The following is an 18,188-nucleotide window of genomic DNA, read 5'->3' as shown; positions in this document are numbered from 1 at the left end:
TATCAAAACAGCGCATGCTCACTGTATAACTTCAGGTAGTCTTTCCCCTTCAGAGATACGCACCTGCTCACATGGAATCTATTCTCTAAAATCCACTTGCCTCTTTCCCGAAAATGAAGTGGCAACCAAAGCACCACCATCCGGCATGGTCCACTTGCACACATGCCTGCCATCGCCACCACTGACCATTGCCTGCTTCGCAGTGTGTCAACGGGTTACACAGTCAATACCTGAACTTGGTCTATAGAGTCAATGATGATGATGATGATGCCTTGATGACGAGCGGAGAGCTTTTCTAACCAACGTGGAAACTCTTCCAGGAGCTTGGCAGGATCCAGCGTGAGTGCAGATGCTGACCAAGAGTGCTGCATCAACTATAAGACAGGAACGTGGACAGGAAGCTGACAGTTTTATCACAGGTGGGAAGTCTTTCTGTCCCCTACTGCTTATACTGACACTGAGTCACCAAGAAGACCAAGTGTGCCAAGTACTCCTGTCAACCTTCTGGAGAACCCGAACAAGTGGACGGACACTGAAAGCTGACTTGCCATCAGGTCAGTGTGGGTCCTGACAATTTCTGAATCCCCACACGTACTGTACCTTCAGAGTGAGTCGTTTAATGATCAAGGAGGATTCGGAGCTGGTGGACATGGGCCTCCCCACAAAATGAGACAGGATCAGCGTGTGAGGCGAATTCTGCTGCTGCAGCTGAATCCTGAAAGAGAAAGGCGGCACTCCTACACAGCCGGGGGAGCCCCTGGACCACCAGCAGCCTAGACACAGCGGTGCCCTGGACTGCACGTGCCCCCCCCACAGTGCCCTTGTGAATATATATGGGGGTTCCCATTGTAGATTCTTTTAAATCAACTTCAAAACATGAGTGCATGCTAATTAATGTAAACCAAAATAGCTTTATGTTGGCATCAGTTATTAATAAAACAATCATTGCTTTTTAAATGCAAATATATTACCCAAAGGAAAATGGGAGGTGAAAACATTACTTCCGGAGCCAGTCTGTGGCACAGTGATTGAAGCTGCTGCCTACAGCACTGGTAATCCATGTGGGCGTCAGTTCACCCCAGCCACGTCACTTCCCATCCAGCTTCCTGCTAAATGTGCCCGGAAGCAGAGCAAGACGGCCCAAGAACTGGGGCCCCTGCTACCTGTGGGACACCTGGATGAAACTCCTGGCTTCCACCTGGCCCCTGACCTAGTCTTTGTGGCCATTTTGGGAAAGAGAAGTAAACCAACAGGTGGAAGATCACCATCTCCGACTCTCCCTCTTCCTTTCAAATTAAATAATAAGTCTAAAAAAAGTCTACATATCATTGTAAAGAAAAGGACAAAAGGGAAGTATCTACACTAACTCTTCAATGCAAATAGTTATAAACAAAACATAGCTTGTTAACAATTATTTGCTTATGAGTTATTTTTCAATAGCACAGCAAAGGTAAGTTCATTAGCTCATCTGCACCTTGGAGAGCTGGATTATTCTCACAGTGCAGGCTATCCTTCATCTGATGTCCTTTTGCTTTGTTCCAAGTCTTGAAAAATGTTTCAGATGAGGTCACTAACTGAAAATCAAGGCCGGTCCCTCCACGACGCATCCAGGTCCAAGACAACTGTCCCCTCGCTCTGCACTGCCCCCACCCTCCCCTATGGGATGCGTCTTTCTTCTAACACTGTGAAACCCTACACATCTCAGGGCCTCAGCCCATCATTTTGCTCCTCTGTGCTCTTGTTAACATCTGGCAGAGGGTACACAAGAAGGCAGACACTGAAGACACGCTGCTGAGTGACTTCAGCAATTCAACAAACGAGAAAGATGACCGCACTGCACTGCGGCACACGTACCACTTGGACAGAAGCAGGGACTTGCCGGAACCCGGTCCTCCAGACACCAGCAGGGGTGGGATCGGGGCTGCCGCCACCACCAAGTCATTCAGGCGCTGATAATACTAAAAATCAAGTATGAACTGTGAGGAAAGAGGTGCCTCTCTTATTCTAACATTCTAAAATTGCTAGAGAAAAGCTGCATGAGAAAAACAATGGACCCTGCACTGTGCGTCAGTGGCAGCCTCCCGGTCGCCTGCTTCCACAGCTGATGAAAGGCACTGGCAACAGCAAAGAAGCACTCCAAAGTTTGGGGGCATTGCTGCCAACTCATGGTGACAGACAACCATTCCAACAGATCCCGTGGGGTTGTGACATTCAGATGTTCAGCAGGATGTGGCCCTGCACCGCTCCCACAGCCTCCAGGACCCCGGCAGGCCACGGCCGTTGGCTGGCAGCAGAGGGGCCCTCTGCCCACAGAGCCCAGCTCACCCCCACGGCCATTGGCTGGCAGCAGAGGGGTCCTCTGCCCGCGGAGCCCAGCTCACCCCCATGGCCGTCAGCTGGCAGCAGAGGAGCCCTCTGCCCGCGGAGCCCAGCTCACCCCCACGGCCATTGGCTGGCAGCAGAGGGGCCTTCTGCCCACGGAGCCCAGCTCGCCCCCACGGTCATTGGCTGGAGCAGAGGGGCCCTCTGCCGTGGGGCCCAGCTCAGCTGAGAACGGCTGCCAGGGCTGCAGTTCTTCCGACCTGCCCAAGAGTCAGCAGAGGCTGCTTGAATTCAGCAACCAAGCCAGGGCTTCTGAAGGCCAAGAAGCCCATCTCCCAAGCTTCCCCAGACATTCGAAGCTGGCCAGGAGATGAAAATACACTTAGAAAGCCACAGCATCATAGCACTGATCACGGAGTTTCCGGAGGAATTCTGCCAGACGTTCACTAAGTGTCTCAGTGGTCCAACAACAGCTAGCCGTGCACTTTGCGGATGGCTGTAGCAGCAAGATTCTCCAGTAACTCCAACAAAACATTACTAGGAAGAAGTTTGCAATCTGTTCTCTTCCTGTATCTAGCACAGGATATTTTCTCAAAAAACTCTGATAACTCCAACAGCAAAGACAGGGACAGCCTGACTGATGTGTTCACGACCTCACAAACTCTGACACCTCAGTTCATGGCCACATGCAAAGCTCACTTACAGAAGCACGGCTTCCAAGAGCCCTTGCTCAGAGCCAGAGGACAGAGGCTCAGGTCTCAGATCTGCAACCTACATCTGGTTCCCTTAAATCAACGGGAAACAAACAGTCCCTTCCAGAACAGCGAGTTGCTGGTGTCTTTGATCATGTCTCGGCACTGTGCTGCACCACTCCCTAGTTTAACACCTGCAACAACCTTACGAGGGAGGTACTGCTACTTCCTGGCCAAGAACGGCAATATCCAAGAAACTTCGTACATAACCCAAACTACAACTGTTCTATTAAAATAGGACTATTAATATTAGCTGCTGTACTACTATTTATAACACTGATTTTACATTAATTTTCAAATACTATTAAGTATCTTTTTTAAACTTGCACTTAAATTTCTGTTGATTTGTCTGGGCATTGAAAATGCTGATGCGAGCAATAAAGCACTGATCCAAACACTGTGTAAACTACCTACTGTGCTTTCTGCACCACTGACACTTCGACTCCGTGACACATTTGAACAAGAACCCTTCTCATCCTTGGCAAATGTCGCCATCCCAGGCCTGGTCAGAGCAAGCCACGATGGTGACATAATGAACATATAACCAAGTGTTCACGACTCTCCCATCTTTCACAGCGCGTCTCAACCAGGGTAACACGCCATGAGAGCAGGCAGGGCACACATTCATAAACGTGGCGACAAGGTCTCTGCCGGAGCAACAGTCCAAACATTACCTTCTCAAATCCCAGCTCACGCGCGGAATCCGAGGCTTGCTGGAACGCTTCCATCTGCTCCTGCTCGTCGTGTATGTCCCACAGAACATCACCAAAGTCAGCCTTTTCGGGAACGGCCTCTCCGCTGTCCAGACCCTTCCACTCCAGGTCTGTGTTCTCGAGCCCCAGTATGTCCTGAACACAAGAACAAATCAACAGACTTTGTAGCTGGGCTTAGCACACAGGCAGGACACCCACAAGAACTAGCTGGTAAAGCATACAAATAAATACTAGTTTACAGGAAAACTACAAAAATTAATAAAAACCAGATCTCCGCTTATTAAAAATAAGAGGGATATTTGGCCATCATGGGATTTATTCCCTGAAAAACATTACATAGTTTCTTTAATGAAGTCTGGCTGGTGAAGAGTCTTAATTTTTTTAAAATGACTAAGAAATATTTACAGTGCAAGAATTTACTAAAACAGAGCTTTTCTTGATCTTAAGAATCTGCCATCATATATAATTAGATTTAGTCCCTTGAGGAAGAGACAGGGGAGAGAGGCAACCACAGGCTTGGCCAGGACATCTTCCCACTGTGTCCCATTACTTAAACATACAGGGCTCATTTTTCTTTTTATCCTTAGATTTTTGCTGATACTTAATTTTAAATGGCTTTTTATATTTAGAACATAGCACACTAACAAGCACAGCTGTAATACACACTCCAGAGGCTTCGAGCTGCACGCACTTCCTGCCCGTGTCTTCAGCCCTCTGGCGGAGTGTGTTCCCGTGCTGTTAGGACGACGTGGTTGGGGAAAAGGCACACTGTTCTAACACCCCTAGCAGACTAGAACCCACGCAGCCCTTCCCTCAGGGAGCCCGTTCTCGGGAGCACCTGCTTCCTAAGGGACAGCCCCTCCATCAGGGAGCACCTGCTTTCTAAGGGGCAGCCCTTCCCTCAGGGAGCCCGTTCTTGGAAGCACCTAACGGGCAGCTGTCACACTCCGCACTGAGCAGCTGCCTGAGCACAGGCTCTGTGAGGCCAAGGGCCCCCACCACAGCCACCAGGTCTTCTAGGAAACCGGCCAGGGTTTTTCTTCTGAAAAGCTTCCAATTTTATGGAAAATAATCTTAAAATACTTCAGATGAAACCTTAACAAAGAATGCCTGTATACCTGTTTAATAATTTTCTCCACACAAATGTAAGTTTCGTGGACTCCATCTGCAGGATCCCCTTGGTGATCAATGACCTGAGAGTAACAAAAAGGTTAGCAATGACGACAACGACAGCTGCAGGAGACGCTGGTCATTGTCAGGGCCCACCAGTCCAAGAACCTGCGCGAGCGCCTGTATTCCCACAGCGGCCTGGAGGGAGACACTGTGTCATGCCCATTTCACAGACAGGAACAGACAATCACCTATCCATGCTCACGTGGAGATTTAGATGCCACAAAACCAAAAGCTTATTATTTGCATCCAAATTTCATCTTCTATATTTCTATACTGAGAATCATACCTTAATAAGGCATAAATTTCAATTTTTAAAACTAACGTATGTATCTGGGAGGCAGCGAGAACACCCTCCTATGTGGTGTTGCACCCCCATTTCCTGCAGCAATGGGGGTTGGGTCAGGCTGACGCCGGTCTCCCAAGGGGTGGGGGGACCCAGCCACTGAGGCCCTGCTGCCTCCAAGGGCGCCCATTAGAAAGAGGTTAGAATTGGCTGCACAGCTGAACTTGAACTCAGGCACTCAGATATATGAGGAGGCATCTGACCTGCTGGGCTAAATACCTCTCCCGTTTCCCAAAATCATTTTTTATGTCAGTAAAGCTGTAGCTCCACAAAACAAGAAAGCAAACTTTCATTTGGCTATATAAGACAGGAGTCCTGAGTTGGTTCAAAGGCGGCCCTGAGGCAGGCACTGTGGAGCAGCAGAGTAAGCCAGCACCTGGGATGCCCATGTGCCATGCTGCAGTGCCTGGAATGGAGTCCCACCTCCGCTTCTAATTCAGCTTCCAGCTAACGCTCCCGGAGCACACGGAGGACAGCTGGGTTCTTGCCATGCATGTAGGAGGCCTGAAGGGAACACAGTCTGGCCCAGCCCCGGCTAGTGCAGGCACTTGGGAAGCAAGCCAGCAGCTAAAGACAGATCTCTCATCACTCTGCCTTTCAAATCAATAAATTTATAAATGCCCTGCTGTAAAGCATAGATATTTTAGCAAATGGCTAATAATTGTTCAAGTCAGAAAAAGCAATAATTTCAAACAGAATGTCAACCAAACAAGCAGGTAAATTTCTCTCTCATTTATAATCACCGTGGACAGCTTATTCTACTCCTATTTTTAGGAAGTAAATTCATCCTTCTAGTGTACTAAATTTTTAAAGTACTATTTTATAGAACGAAGAAAAAATGAACTTATCTCCTCTTGTGGGATCTAGCAGACTAGGCTAGTAGTAAAAAAAAAAAAAAAAAAAAAAATGAAAGGCACTGAAGATTGTGAAAAAGAGCTTTTTTTCCCTTTAGACTCTGGTTCAATGGCATGCTTATTTTAAGCTCTCTTTTCAGTACTAAACAATATAAGGGAAAATGTTCGTATTCATATTTGATTCAAGTTGAGACCGCTCTGGTCTGAGCCACTAGGAGCTCCCATCCAGACGCGGCAGCAGACTGCCCAGCAGCTCCCACGGTACCTTCCACGCTCACGCAGTGGGCAGCGACCTCCCTGCCGGTGGATCACATCTGGTCCTGCCCACCTCCCTGGGGTCGCTCCCCATCTCAGGATGGGCTGGGCACCTCTCCTACTCCCCCTTGCCTCGGTTCCAGCCGGACTGGCTTCCTTGGCCTCCGCAGACACAGCAGGTTCACACACACACCTTACGTCTTCGCTCCAGCTCTTCCCTCTGCCAGACGCACACTGAGAAACCATGCTTTACCTTAGCTTTGCTGGTCTTGTTTACACTGGAAACTTGGTCAAGTAGTTGCTGGACAGAGTCAGAAGTGACTTCCCCCTCCTTCAATCGATGATAAATGAGGCGTGGTTTTCCTTCAGAGTTTTTTAGAAAAGCCTCTTCACAGTCTTCCAACAGAGGGCTAGATTGGAAATCAGCATTCCTTGCGTTACTTCTGCGGTGTGACAGCAAACTGCAACCTGGTGGGTCTTACTACCATGACGAGTGTTCAAAAACAGTGAAGCCTTCCAAAGTCTGACCACCTTCTTCCTCTGCTTTAGCTTGGTCTTAAATCACACTGTACTCATTCACTGACAGGGAGAGCCAGTAAACTGAATCATGCAAACACAGCTCCCAATAATGGACTGCACTCATAAGACTTTGCAAAGTAATGCAAGATAAAATTTCATTTACAAATCCAAAGTTTCCAAGTTCAAACACAAATATTATCATCCCCAAATTTCAACATTTTTCTTGTCTCCAATCATTTAGCCTACTCTCATCTAATCAATGATCTAAATATCCAGTATCTTAAGAACTACCCGTGGTTTAGAACTATCTATCTAGCAAAAATTTCCAGGTTACAAGTTTAAAAATTTTGCCACAGGAATCAGTCGTATTTGTTAGAAAAGTTCTAGAGAAATCTTGGAATAATTCACTGGGGTTTTCAATGTCACAAGGAACATTGCAATCAAGTCTTTTCTACAACGCATTACATGAAAACTGTCAGATGGACTGTGTGTGTTGGGTGGAAGGCAGAGCTACTACACAATTCAGAATTCACAAAGAACACTATTCCAAACAAAAAACAGCATTTAAAATTTTTAAACATATTTCTGTACCAATTCAATCTATCCAAACCAGTTCTCCATGTTCAAATCATTTTGAGCACATTCTATGGACTTTCATTATTGAGAGAAATCTGTGGCCTGCTGCACACAGAAAGTACACCATCTGTTCAGCCCCATGACATATTACAGAATCATTCCTAACAAAATGGACTCCTGGGAATCAAACAAAACGTGCTGTTTGGGACTTGGGTCAAAAATTCTGGTGGTGGGCGGTGGGGATCATAGCCAATCACATCAGGCCTCTGCCTGCAGTGGTGGTATCCCCTCTGGGTGCTTATTCAAGTCCCGGCTGCTTTACTTCTGATCCTGCGAACAGCCTGGAAAAGCAACAGAGAAGAGCTCAAGACCTCGGGCCCTGCACACCCATGTGGGAGACTCGAAGCTTCAGCCTCCTAGCTTTGGACCGGCCCAGCTCTGGCTGTTGTGGCCATGTGGGAGGTGAGCCAGCAAATGGAAGATTGTTCTCTCTCTCTGATTTCCCCTTTCTCTCTCCCCTTCTTTCTCTGTAACTTTGCTTTTCAAATAAAAAAAAAATTAATTACAAAATGATTCCGTGGAAGTGAAGTAGATGGTGGAGAAGAAACCAGCTGGTCATGACTTGGAGCTGCTGGAGTCATTAGAATGGAAGGCCAGCGAACTCGTGGGTGACCTGTGCTTCAGCACCCAGTTAGAAGTGACTGCAGTGGACAAAGATGGAGGGGAGGAGAGGCCACTACACTGTGAGGCTGATGAAGAACCAAGAAGGTTCAGGCACAGAACAAACAAAAGCTCCCACCAAACCAAATTCTTTGAGGAACTCAACAAGAGATTTACTTAAAGAGAACTGAAGACACCAGAGAAGGGGCCCAGGAAGTCACCAAAGATGCTACAGTTATACTCCAGCCCTGACATCCTTTCCCTGCAGAGGACCACCAGCATCCCCGCGGACCCTCGGCAGGACCTGCACCTGCCGCCAGAAGCAGAAAGCAGCAGCCTGCCTTTACTCAGGCCCTCGTGATCTCAGCGAGCCTGTCCCACCCAGGGCACGGGCAGTGCGGCAGGGCCAGCTGCCACAGAATCTTAGATTGTTTCAGATTAGGTTATAATTAGGACTTCTCTGGTGTTTCATTTGGAAATCTTGGTTCTATTTACAGCTCACTGCCTATAATAAACCATAGATTTTTTTCAGCTTACCTTGGTAAAGTTAAGTGAACGAATAAAATCACTAATGAACTCTTCTCAATCTCCCATTTTCTCACTGTGAGGAATTGATTTTCAACATCTATTGGAAAATAAACAGCATGGAAAAAATATCCCATTGTTTCACACATTCTTTTAAGTTTAGGTGAATAGTCCTAAAAACAAATTAATATATATAAAAGTATAACATCTTTAAGTAAAGATCTCATGAGCTAAAAGCAAAGCACATATCAGAACAGTTGTATGTTTTCCAACATAAAACTTAAAATATAATGATACAATCAATTTTAATGAAAATCCTAAAAAGACACATTTCTCTCACAAAGAAAAAAAAATAGCAGCTTAACTACTTGGCCATTTTCTAGCTCAGCAAAGTATTAATTTCATAAAACATCCTAAAACAGGACATTTTATAGATCTGTATAGAAAAAGCATCATGCTCTATTACAACAGTGAAGCAAGTGCAAGTCCAAGTGTGCTGGTCCACAGCTTCCCAAGGCACAAGGAGTGCACTTATGCAAGACATGACTGGGGCCTCACAGACCCCAGGAGGAACTCACTCCATCACTAAATGGGCTGTGGGCTTTAAAACATCTTTTTACCAGAGCAGGTAATATCACAAAAAAATGCTAACCAACAATCTGGAGGGTATTAATATAGCAGATGCTGCCTGTAACACACAGACTTACTTAAAATTCACTGGAAACAGTAATAGAGCAGTTTCTCTATAAAGGGTCACGTGGCAAAAAAGTTTACAAAAATCAAAGCTGATTGACGCGGCTGCCTTAGCATAGGTCTTGCAGTCTACCTGATTCCTAATAAAATTTGATCTGCCTTTAAAATGCCAAGGCAGCTGTAGGCAGTACCTAAGTGAGCAAGTGTAGCAATGCCTTAAATACGACCTCATTGATCGACATGAAAATCTGGACTTCATATAATTTTCACATGTCACAAAATAATCTTCTTCATTTGCCTTTTCTTCCCCCTAGCCATTTAAGACACAAAAACTAACCTTAGCTCTGGGTCAACACAAACACAGAGCAGAGGTCAGGTCGGCCAGCAGGTTGGAACCTGGAGACCCCTGTCTTACCACCACTCCAAGGACTACCATGAAAAAAATCAGAAACCATGACTAGGACCACACTTTGTTTTACCTGGAACCAATTCAAGGTCAGGACTAAAAGGCAGAACTAACCCCCTTGAGGTATGACCAACATCGGGAAGAAATACGTACAGAAATACCCAGAAAAAAAATTCTGCCATGTTAACATGATATTCAAAAACTACTGACAAGCTAGAAACTTTCAGTTAGCTCTGAACACTCAATCCTAGAGCAAGTTTAACACTAAAAAAAAAAATCCCTGGAGAAAAGCCCCAGAGGCTTCCTGATCTTGAAGATGCTCAGTCAAGCAGGAAATGAGCCCTTCTGGTGATAGTACAGTATCATTGCAGGAAACATTCATTTCTATTTCAGATAGATAAGATGCACAAATCGCCTCACCTTAAGGAAGAGCTCCATCTCGGCCTGGGTTTCATCTGTGTAGATGAGGTAACATCTGACTGTGTTACTCCACAGGGAGTGTGAGAACAAGGGTGTGACCTGTAACAGACTAGCCACGGCAACATCCCAGTCATCTGCAAGTAAAAGTCAAGTTCACCAGAGAAGTATTACAAGTGAAGCAGACAAGATGATTCCCCAAAAAAGTCTGAAAACCACAACAGGGTTTTGAGGAGGCACTCTGCTAACTCCGACTTAGCTTCCAGGTAACAGCAGCAGCCAGCTCCCTGACCTCACCGCCCACTGGACACCTGATCACTGTCCCCAGTGAGCCTGCGGGTACCTGCGGCTTCTCTAACTACTGCACGCCAACTGTTCATTCAGCCCGCTACCCGAGGGCAGCTGACAGGCCTGGGCTCAGAGAGTCACCTTGCTATTCTTGAGAAACAATCAAAAAAAAAGCTCAAGATTGAACAAAGTAACTCAATGCCATTTAGTGAGAATACATTTTTTTTTAAGCTTTTTTTTTTAAAGACTGACTGACATAATGGGAGAGACAGAGAAAAAGATCTTCTATCCAAGGGTTCATTCCTCCAACAGCTGCACTAGCTGGGGCTGGGCCAGACCAGGGCCAGCAGCACAGAGATCCACCCAGGTCCCCCACCTGAGCAGCAGGGGCACAAGGACTCAGGCCATCGTCCAGTGCGTACCCAAGCCCATCAGTAGGATGGTGGATGGGAAGCAGAACAGCCAGAACTTGATCCAGCACTCCGACATGTGATACCAGCATTGTAGGTGGCAGCTTAACTGACTGTGCCACACTGCCAGCGAAAATAAAAAAATGTAAGCCCTAGCTTTAGGCAACTGTCTAGGCTGCACTGTACTTAGGCAAATGCTACACAGTTGGGAGAAAAGCAGCCAATAGCTGGCAGGCATTCTGGGCCAAATTTGAGTTAACTATACCAGTATGCCAGCATAGTTGCTTACTTTTTTTAATGTGGTGGGAGAAGAAGGTATGAGTCCTATCAGAATGGACCAAAGTGCAGGATCCAGGACTGGACTGGGCCTAGCAGGGATATCTTCTGCATATCTTCTGCTGGCCTGCAATTCCACTGGTGTGCATGAGAGCAAGGCTGGGGGCAGACCAGGCTGGACAAGGCACAGCACCCACCCAAACATGCTGCCTGGGTCATGGGGTTGGTGTACTAAGTTAAGCTGCAACCCTCAGAGGTGCATACAAAAGCCCAACTGGAATGTGGCATGGACAGGACTAGTCTGCGTACATACTGGCTCATGCAGGAGCCTGGGGCAGGCCTGGTGAAGGTTACTGGAGGTTGTCCCAGCTAGGCTGCAATTCCCACTGGTGTGCACAAGGGCCAGGTCTGTGGCAGGCTGGGTTGGGTGAGGGACCACCCGTCAGTGGGGATCCAGGGCTGGGGTAACTCACTACCATCACTAGTATGTGTGTGGGGTTCCAGTTTCAGTATCAGCGTAAACCTAGGAAGTTAGAAGCTTTACTTCTTGATCCTCGGGCTACAAAACTATTTTTTAGTGAAAAATCATTTTTAAAATGTTCTCTTTGAGGCAAAAAGATAGAATAACAGAGAGGGAGGAGACACAGAGAATCTTCCATCCCCTTGCTCCCCAAATGGCTGCAAAAGCCAGAACTGGACCACAACCTCTATGTGGGTCTCCCGCATGGGTGGCAGGGCCCCAAGTCCTTGGGTCATCCCCTACTGCGTTCCCAGGGGCACACGCGGGGAGCTGCACTGCAGACTCCAGAAATGGGGTGAGGACATCATGCGTGGCGCCTGAACCCCAGTGCCAGCCCAGTCTCCATGGAAACCCTTGTGCATTTTGTTCCATAACCTACTCTAACCTTCAACACAATGACACAAGCAGAGGGAAAGACTATAACCCTGTTTCTCAGTTAATATATATCAGACTTTTCCTGTGCAACTAAAACACCGAGAATTCACACCAAAGGCAGTCACTGAAACCCGGATGGCCAGCCTGGAGCACTCTCAGACTCTGGCATGGACTGTGTCACTTCATCACAGCACCAGTGTGCGATGCTTTGTCAGTGCAAATGCCAGAACACAGACGCCACAACCCACCGTCATCACTCTAGGTGAGTAAGTGGCAGACTGTACTTACCTCTGTTGACGTTTGCAAAGGGGCCTTCCACATCGATGGAGCTGTGGGCAAACTCGGGGCCTCGGAAGGACTGCTGGAGCTGGATCATACTGCCCAGGGAGGGCTCGCTGCCCAGGGCCCCGCCACTCCAGGAGTCACATTGGGTCCCAGCAGCTGTTACAAGAGGTTTTTATCTTGTGAAAATTAAATTACTGAAGGCTTAAAAATCAGCCTGCCTTTGGCTTTTCTGGCAAAGTTCTAAGGTACTGGCTGGCATAATTCTGATTATCAAGTTCAAGAAGGCAATTAGAGAAAAGTCGAAAAGAAATAATGATGTGAATAGCAGAGCCATTAAAAACATGCCACAAAGAAATTCTACAAGCCACCCTGAACAGAACAGCTTAGTCACCAACTCATATCGAAGGGAAAGAACTGCACAGATATACTTCCACCAGCACACTAACAACCTTTGTAATTTGTTAGGACACAAGCTCTCTGCAGCAAGGAACACACTGCTCTTTAAGTCTTCTAAATCGGAAAAGTAACATCTAAATCAACAGCTGCTGACCAACAGGTTCATGATTTCATCATCAGTAACACCGGCAGGATACCTCCATGCCCTGCTGGGCACACACCACCACAGGCGCCGAGCCCCGGGCAGACCTGAGCCACTGCTGGCATGATCTCACCATCAGTTACACTGGCAGGGTACCTCCATGCCCTGCTGGGCACACACCACCACAGGCACCGAGCCCCGGGCAGACCTGAGCCACTGCTGGCATGATCTCACCATCAGTTACACTGGCAGGGTACCTCCATGCCCTGCTGGGCACACACCACCACAGGCGCCAAGCCCCGGGCAGACCTGAGCCACTGCTGGCATGATCTCACCATCAGACCTGAGCCACTGCTGGCAAGAAGCAAGACACAGCAGAGAATACAGAGAATACGGAGTAGTTCTGGTGGACTTGCCAAGACAATGACAACAGACCTCAAATGATGCATTTGCAAATGTCAACACCAGTGATTACTAGGACTACTAACACGGGGCCATAAAAGCATTTGTATCCGTCACTCTTGGCCGGTAAAAAGCATTTCATTTCTTCCTTGGAAGTTATGATTAAATGCCAAGATGCTAGTCAGATTCTGACGGGACGAAAAATGAAATTACAAAGACATCCATTATCGCATATTACTCCACGATGCATCAGTGAGAATTATAGTTCCCTACAAGTGGGAGAGTAACTGCATTTCCCCACTGCATTTAAAATATCTTTTCCAGAATCAGTCATACATTTTATTAGTTACTTTCTGGCAACATGATGAATTTTTTTGTTCTGACTTCAGATTTTTTTTTTTTATTTCTGGTAAGATTATCTTATGTATGCTACCACATAAAATACCAAAAATCTGTTTGTAAGGCAGGTAGAGAGCGAGTGAGCAGGCAAGCAGATAGCACACACGCGCTGCCGGTTTCTTCCTCAAGCACTGGGAACGGACCCCAGCGTGGAGGCAGAAGCAGGAGACAACGCAGTCAGGGCTCTCGCAGCGCAGCAAGGCCCAGGCACGGGCCAGCACCGCCGCGTCCCAGGCTCTCACAGCAGCAGCAGTCAGAACCAAGAGTGGAGACACGAGCAGCCTACCCACCTCTTCACTGCCATGCCACACGTCTGCCCCAGAACAACACATTTCTGAATGTTTCCCAAAACGACACTGGAAATGACTCAGTGTAGCTGTGGGCCAGGCGTCGGGGGCAGCAGTTAGACCCTGCTTGGGATGTGCGGGTCCCACAACACAGTGCCCAGGACGAGGGCTAGCTTCCTGCTGGTACACAGCATGGGAGGCACGAGGCGGTGGCTCAGCTAGTTGGGTTCTTGCCCCTGGCCTCAGGCTGTGGACTGAGCTGGCCCTGGCTGCTGTGCATGTCTGCAAAGTGACTCAGTAGGTGGGTCTCCATCTGCCGTTCAGATATATAAAATAGTTAAATGATAACACCAAAGAATACATCAGTGTATGCAAAATGAGTGCTGCAGACAACGAGCTGCAACATCCATCCCCCCTGGCACCGGAACTGCTCCCATCAGCTGAACACTGACTACACTGGCCGAGTCTCCTAGGTACAGTTCTGGCCAACGGGACTGGAGCAGAAGCACTTTCTATCTTTGAGGATGTGCCTTCAAAGAGAGGAAGGTGTTTTCCCCTCTTCCTCTTGTCTTAGAGCAGGGGGAAGAGCGGTGAGGTGGACCCGGTAGGGCACCAGGACAGAGTGACCCTCCGCCTCTGACCCCTCAGAGAAGAGGCGGCCTAGCAACCCACAGACAGCGTGAGCAGGCAGCGCAGCAGTCCAGCCAGCAGGCCGGTGGGGGCAGCACAGCAGGACAGTGTCGGCAACGTCACCAGGTCAACACCGCCGACAGGAAGCAGGCTTACCGGTGACATCTGTGCAGTTGTCGTCGGAGTCCGACTCCCCGGGCTCAAACACTTGGATCCCCTGAGCCTGCAGCCGCTGAAGCTTGCTTTCCAGCTCTCGCTTGGCCCTCAGCAAGTCCTGAATTTCATTTTCTTTGGTCTCCCTAAAAATCTGAGAAGGAAGATTCTTAATTTTGGAATCATGTTCTGGATAAAAAATCATAACATCAACTTCTTAAAGGAAAAGAAAATCATTCATAAAACCAATATGCACTTGTTGCTAGCCTGCTCAGGGTCTGGGGGTGCCCACACCTGCTCAGGCTCTGGGAGGGGTGCCCACACCTGCTCAGGCTCTGGGAGGGGTACCCCACTGAGACACTGGCAGGGGCTGTAGCAGACTGCCTCCCACTGAACACCCAATGTCCCCTCAACATTCTCCGGTGCTTCCCCCACACAGACACTCCTTCCCCCAAATCCCTTCTCAAAAGTTCGCTTTTCTACCTTTGCTTCAAACGATCTCAAGATTATCACAGCCAACTCAAAACAGGAACACACACTCAGTTGTTTTAACTTGCACGAATCAGGCGTGACTTCTCTCTGTGTACTCACAATGCTATAGAAACCGTGCAGACACTACTCCCACTCCACGTCACTTTGGGGTGACGACGGAGGACCGTACCTTGAACTGCCTCTTCACTTTGTCTCTGTCGTGCTCAAACGTAGCGGCTCTCTCCATGGCTTGGCATTTTGCTTCCAAAGCACTTTCTTTTTCCCGAAGTATTTTCTGGTAAGTTTTCTGAAGCGCCTGGAAATCATTTACCTTGTTATTGCTCAACAGAAATAGTCTCCTAAATTTTAAATTCTGACATTACAGATCTTAGAATTTGTTTTTAAAACATTAACATGAAAGGCAGAGTTACGGCGAGTGGTCATCTGCTAGTTCAGTCCCCGAGTGGCTGCAGCTGGACAGGGGCGAGGCCAGCAGGCTCCTCCCACACAGGTGCAGGGGCCCGAGGACTCGGCCCATCCGCTGCTGAAGCTGGATTGGAACTGGCGCAGCTGGGACTCCCATCAGCGCCTACACGGCATGCTGGTGTTGCAAGCAGTGGCTTTTACTCTGCGCCTCACTGCCAGACCTGATCTAGAATGTTTAACAATCTTTTATCTTACCACAAATGAAAGAACTGTACGTTGCTATTGCATCCAAACACAGAAAATGAAAACAGATTGTATTACACATGAAGACACTTCAGCTAACGCTTTCAGGGGAGATCAATACTTGGGGAATCTTGATCCGGGACTTGCCTACACCTCAGGGTCCTGCCTGCACAAGGCTTTTGTTTCTAAGTGCAATTTGTAAGGCTTCACTTGAAGAAGGGTTAATTCTGGGAGACCCACCACTGCTTGGCACCACATCTAACCCATGCTGCTTTCCCGCAGTGTCGGGCCCTCTGCGAGGGTCTGCTGGAAGGGCCTTCCTTCATACATATTTGAGAAAGGAAGTGAATGGGTTTCCTAAGCCGTCGGGGAATGCGACTGTGGGGCAGCTCTTACTCCGGACGCCTGGTTGGTTTCCACCAGTGTGTAGTGCCCATTGGTCGGCTACTTCAACACATGAAGCGTACAAGTTTATTTTACACAGGCAAGTACAGGAAAACTGCTAAGCCACAGGGCCACGGGAGGTCTTCCCCACAGCAGGATCTACTACATACCCTTAATGAGCGAGTTAGCAAATTAACCTGTCTACAGGGACCACAGCGAGGCTTCCAGGAAAACTCAGGTGCAGGTGGTTCAAGGGGCAACGCAGGGGAGAGCCCCCTGGGAGATGCTGGCACAGGCGGAGGACGCTATCAGAGGGGCGTCGGGGAGACAGGAGCCCCCCAGGAGATGCTGGCACAGGCGGAGGACGCTATCAGAGGGGTGCCGTCTGTTTTCGGGGTGCGGGCCGGGCCCGAGGGCTCGACCTTTGCGGCCTCAGGACACCTGGAGGCTGAGGGCCTGGCGGCGACCCCGAGGCGGACGAGAAGCCGAGGAGCCCTCCCCGAGCACCGGGGCAGCGCCGGCCCGGGCCCGTTACCTGCAGCTCGGCCCGCAGCCGCTTGTTCTCCGTGTCCAGCTTGGCCTCGCGGCGGCCCATGGACAGCAGCTCCTGCGTCTTGCTCACCCTGAAGATCTCGTACTCCTTCCTGAGCCGCTCGCACTCGGCCGCCGCGTACTCCAGCTCGGGCACCGACGAGCCGGTCGACCTGAAGCTGGCCCCCAGCAGGCCGCCGCCGCCCGCGCCGCGCGCCTGCGCCCCGGGCCCGGAGCCAGCGCCCCGGCGCAGCGAGCCGCGCAGCAGGCGGGCCTTGGGCTTCACCTCCACCGGGATCTCGCACGCCTCGCCGCCGCCCGCGCCGTAAGTGTCCTCAATCACCTCTCCGCCCGCGGGCCGGACCAGAGAGGAAGCGGTGCCCATGGCTCCCCGCTCGCTGCTTCCTGCGCCGGGAGGGAGGGCGGGGCGGGACCAGGACGGAAGGGGCAGGGCTATGGTGGGAGGGACCAAGCGAGGGGCGGGGCTAGGAGAGCCTCAGGGCCGGCGGCCAGCAGGGCTGGGAGATGGGGCGGGGCTCGGAGGTGGGCGGGGCTAGGAGGGCGGGGCGATCGCTGGGCGGGGCAGCAGGGAGGGCGTGTCGCACGAGGCAGTTCAGGTGTTTCCTGTGGTGAAAGGAAACAGCCTGGTCCCACAGCACCCCAAGTACGCTCGGCCTTTCAAATCCTTTCTACTCTCTAGATTTCCATTTTTTGTGTAAGTCCTCATTGAGGGTGGGAGATTAGAGGATTGGTCACGTGCTGGGTCTCCAAACGAATCTTCTGGAACGTTTCGCGTCTTGATGCCGGCTTCGACGTGTGCCTGCAGCTGAAGACATTCGTCATTACGTCTGGAGAACGAAATAGCCAGCACCTGTTTCCTGCCACGTCCCACCCCCTCCATGGCCCAGCTACAGTGTGCCGTGATTCCTGTTGGAATACCCCATGCATATCTATAATTTTCATGTCCGATTTTGTAAAATACTTTTTAAAAAGTAAAGTAAAAAAGTGTTTGGTTGGAGCGCAGTGTGCCATCCACCTGTGTATTCTGTGGTACTGCTTACAGCCCATCATGGCCGAGCAGAGTAAGAGAGCCTAAGGCTCTGGCACACTGTGTAAGGCATGTACCGTAGCGTATCTACAGGAGAGCTTGCTGGTTCTTGAATCAATTTTCAGAGGCAGATCGCCACTTGTGATGGAATTCGGCGAGACAACATAGAGAATCCTTCATGCAAACAACACCTGCGCTACACTTTTTACAATCGGCTTCAGGTGAGGGAGATGATTTTTTTCCATACACGCCAATTACCAGCCAGATTAAATTTTCTTGATATATACTGACACCTAGTGACAGAGATGTGAAAT

The 18,188-nt window shown here is 49.1% G+C and overlaps 1 protein-coding gene across 1 annotated transcript in view; it reads right to left on the bottom strand.

Annotated features, from left to right (window-relative positions):
- The window catches only part of NPHP3 (nephrocystin 3), a 32,016-nt gene extending 14,798 nt beyond the window's left edge, over positions 1-17,218 (bottom strand). The window contains exons 1-12 of the mRNA XM_040962817.1: positions 16,831-17,218; positions 15,433-15,558; positions 14,775-14,925; positions 12,366-12,518; positions 10,212-10,345; positions 8,705-8,865; positions 6,666-6,822; positions 4,906-4,980; positions 3,749-3,922; positions 1,855-1,958; positions 601-715; positions 231-374 (exon numbers count right to left, since the gene is read on the bottom strand). Coding sequence (XP_040818751.1) covers positions 231-374; positions 601-715; positions 1,855-1,958; positions 3,749-3,922; positions 4,906-4,980; positions 6,666-6,822; positions 8,705-8,865; positions 10,212-10,345; positions 12,366-12,518; positions 14,775-14,925; positions 15,433-15,558; positions 16,831-17,211 — 1,875 coding nt within the window. The 5' untranslated portion in view covers positions 17,212-17,218. The remainder of the gene's footprint in view (positions 1-230; positions 375-600; positions 716-1,854; positions 1,959-3,748; positions 3,923-4,905; positions 4,981-6,665; positions 6,823-8,704; positions 8,866-10,211; positions 10,346-12,365; positions 12,519-14,774; positions 14,926-15,432; positions 15,559-16,830) is intronic.
- Between the last annotated feature and the right edge of the window lie 970 nt (positions 17,219-18,188).

The sequence above is a fragment of the Ochotona curzoniae genome, unplaced genomic scaffold, assembly GCF_017591425.1.
Source record: "Ochotona curzoniae isolate NIBS_2020 unplaced genomic scaffold, NIBS_Ocur_1.0 contig_1302, whole genome shotgun sequence".
Taxonomy (NCBI): Eukaryota; Metazoa; Chordata; class Mammalia; order Lagomorpha; family Ochotonidae; genus Ochotona; species Ochotona curzoniae.
This window is presented reverse-complemented; position numbering and strand designations above follow the sequence as displayed.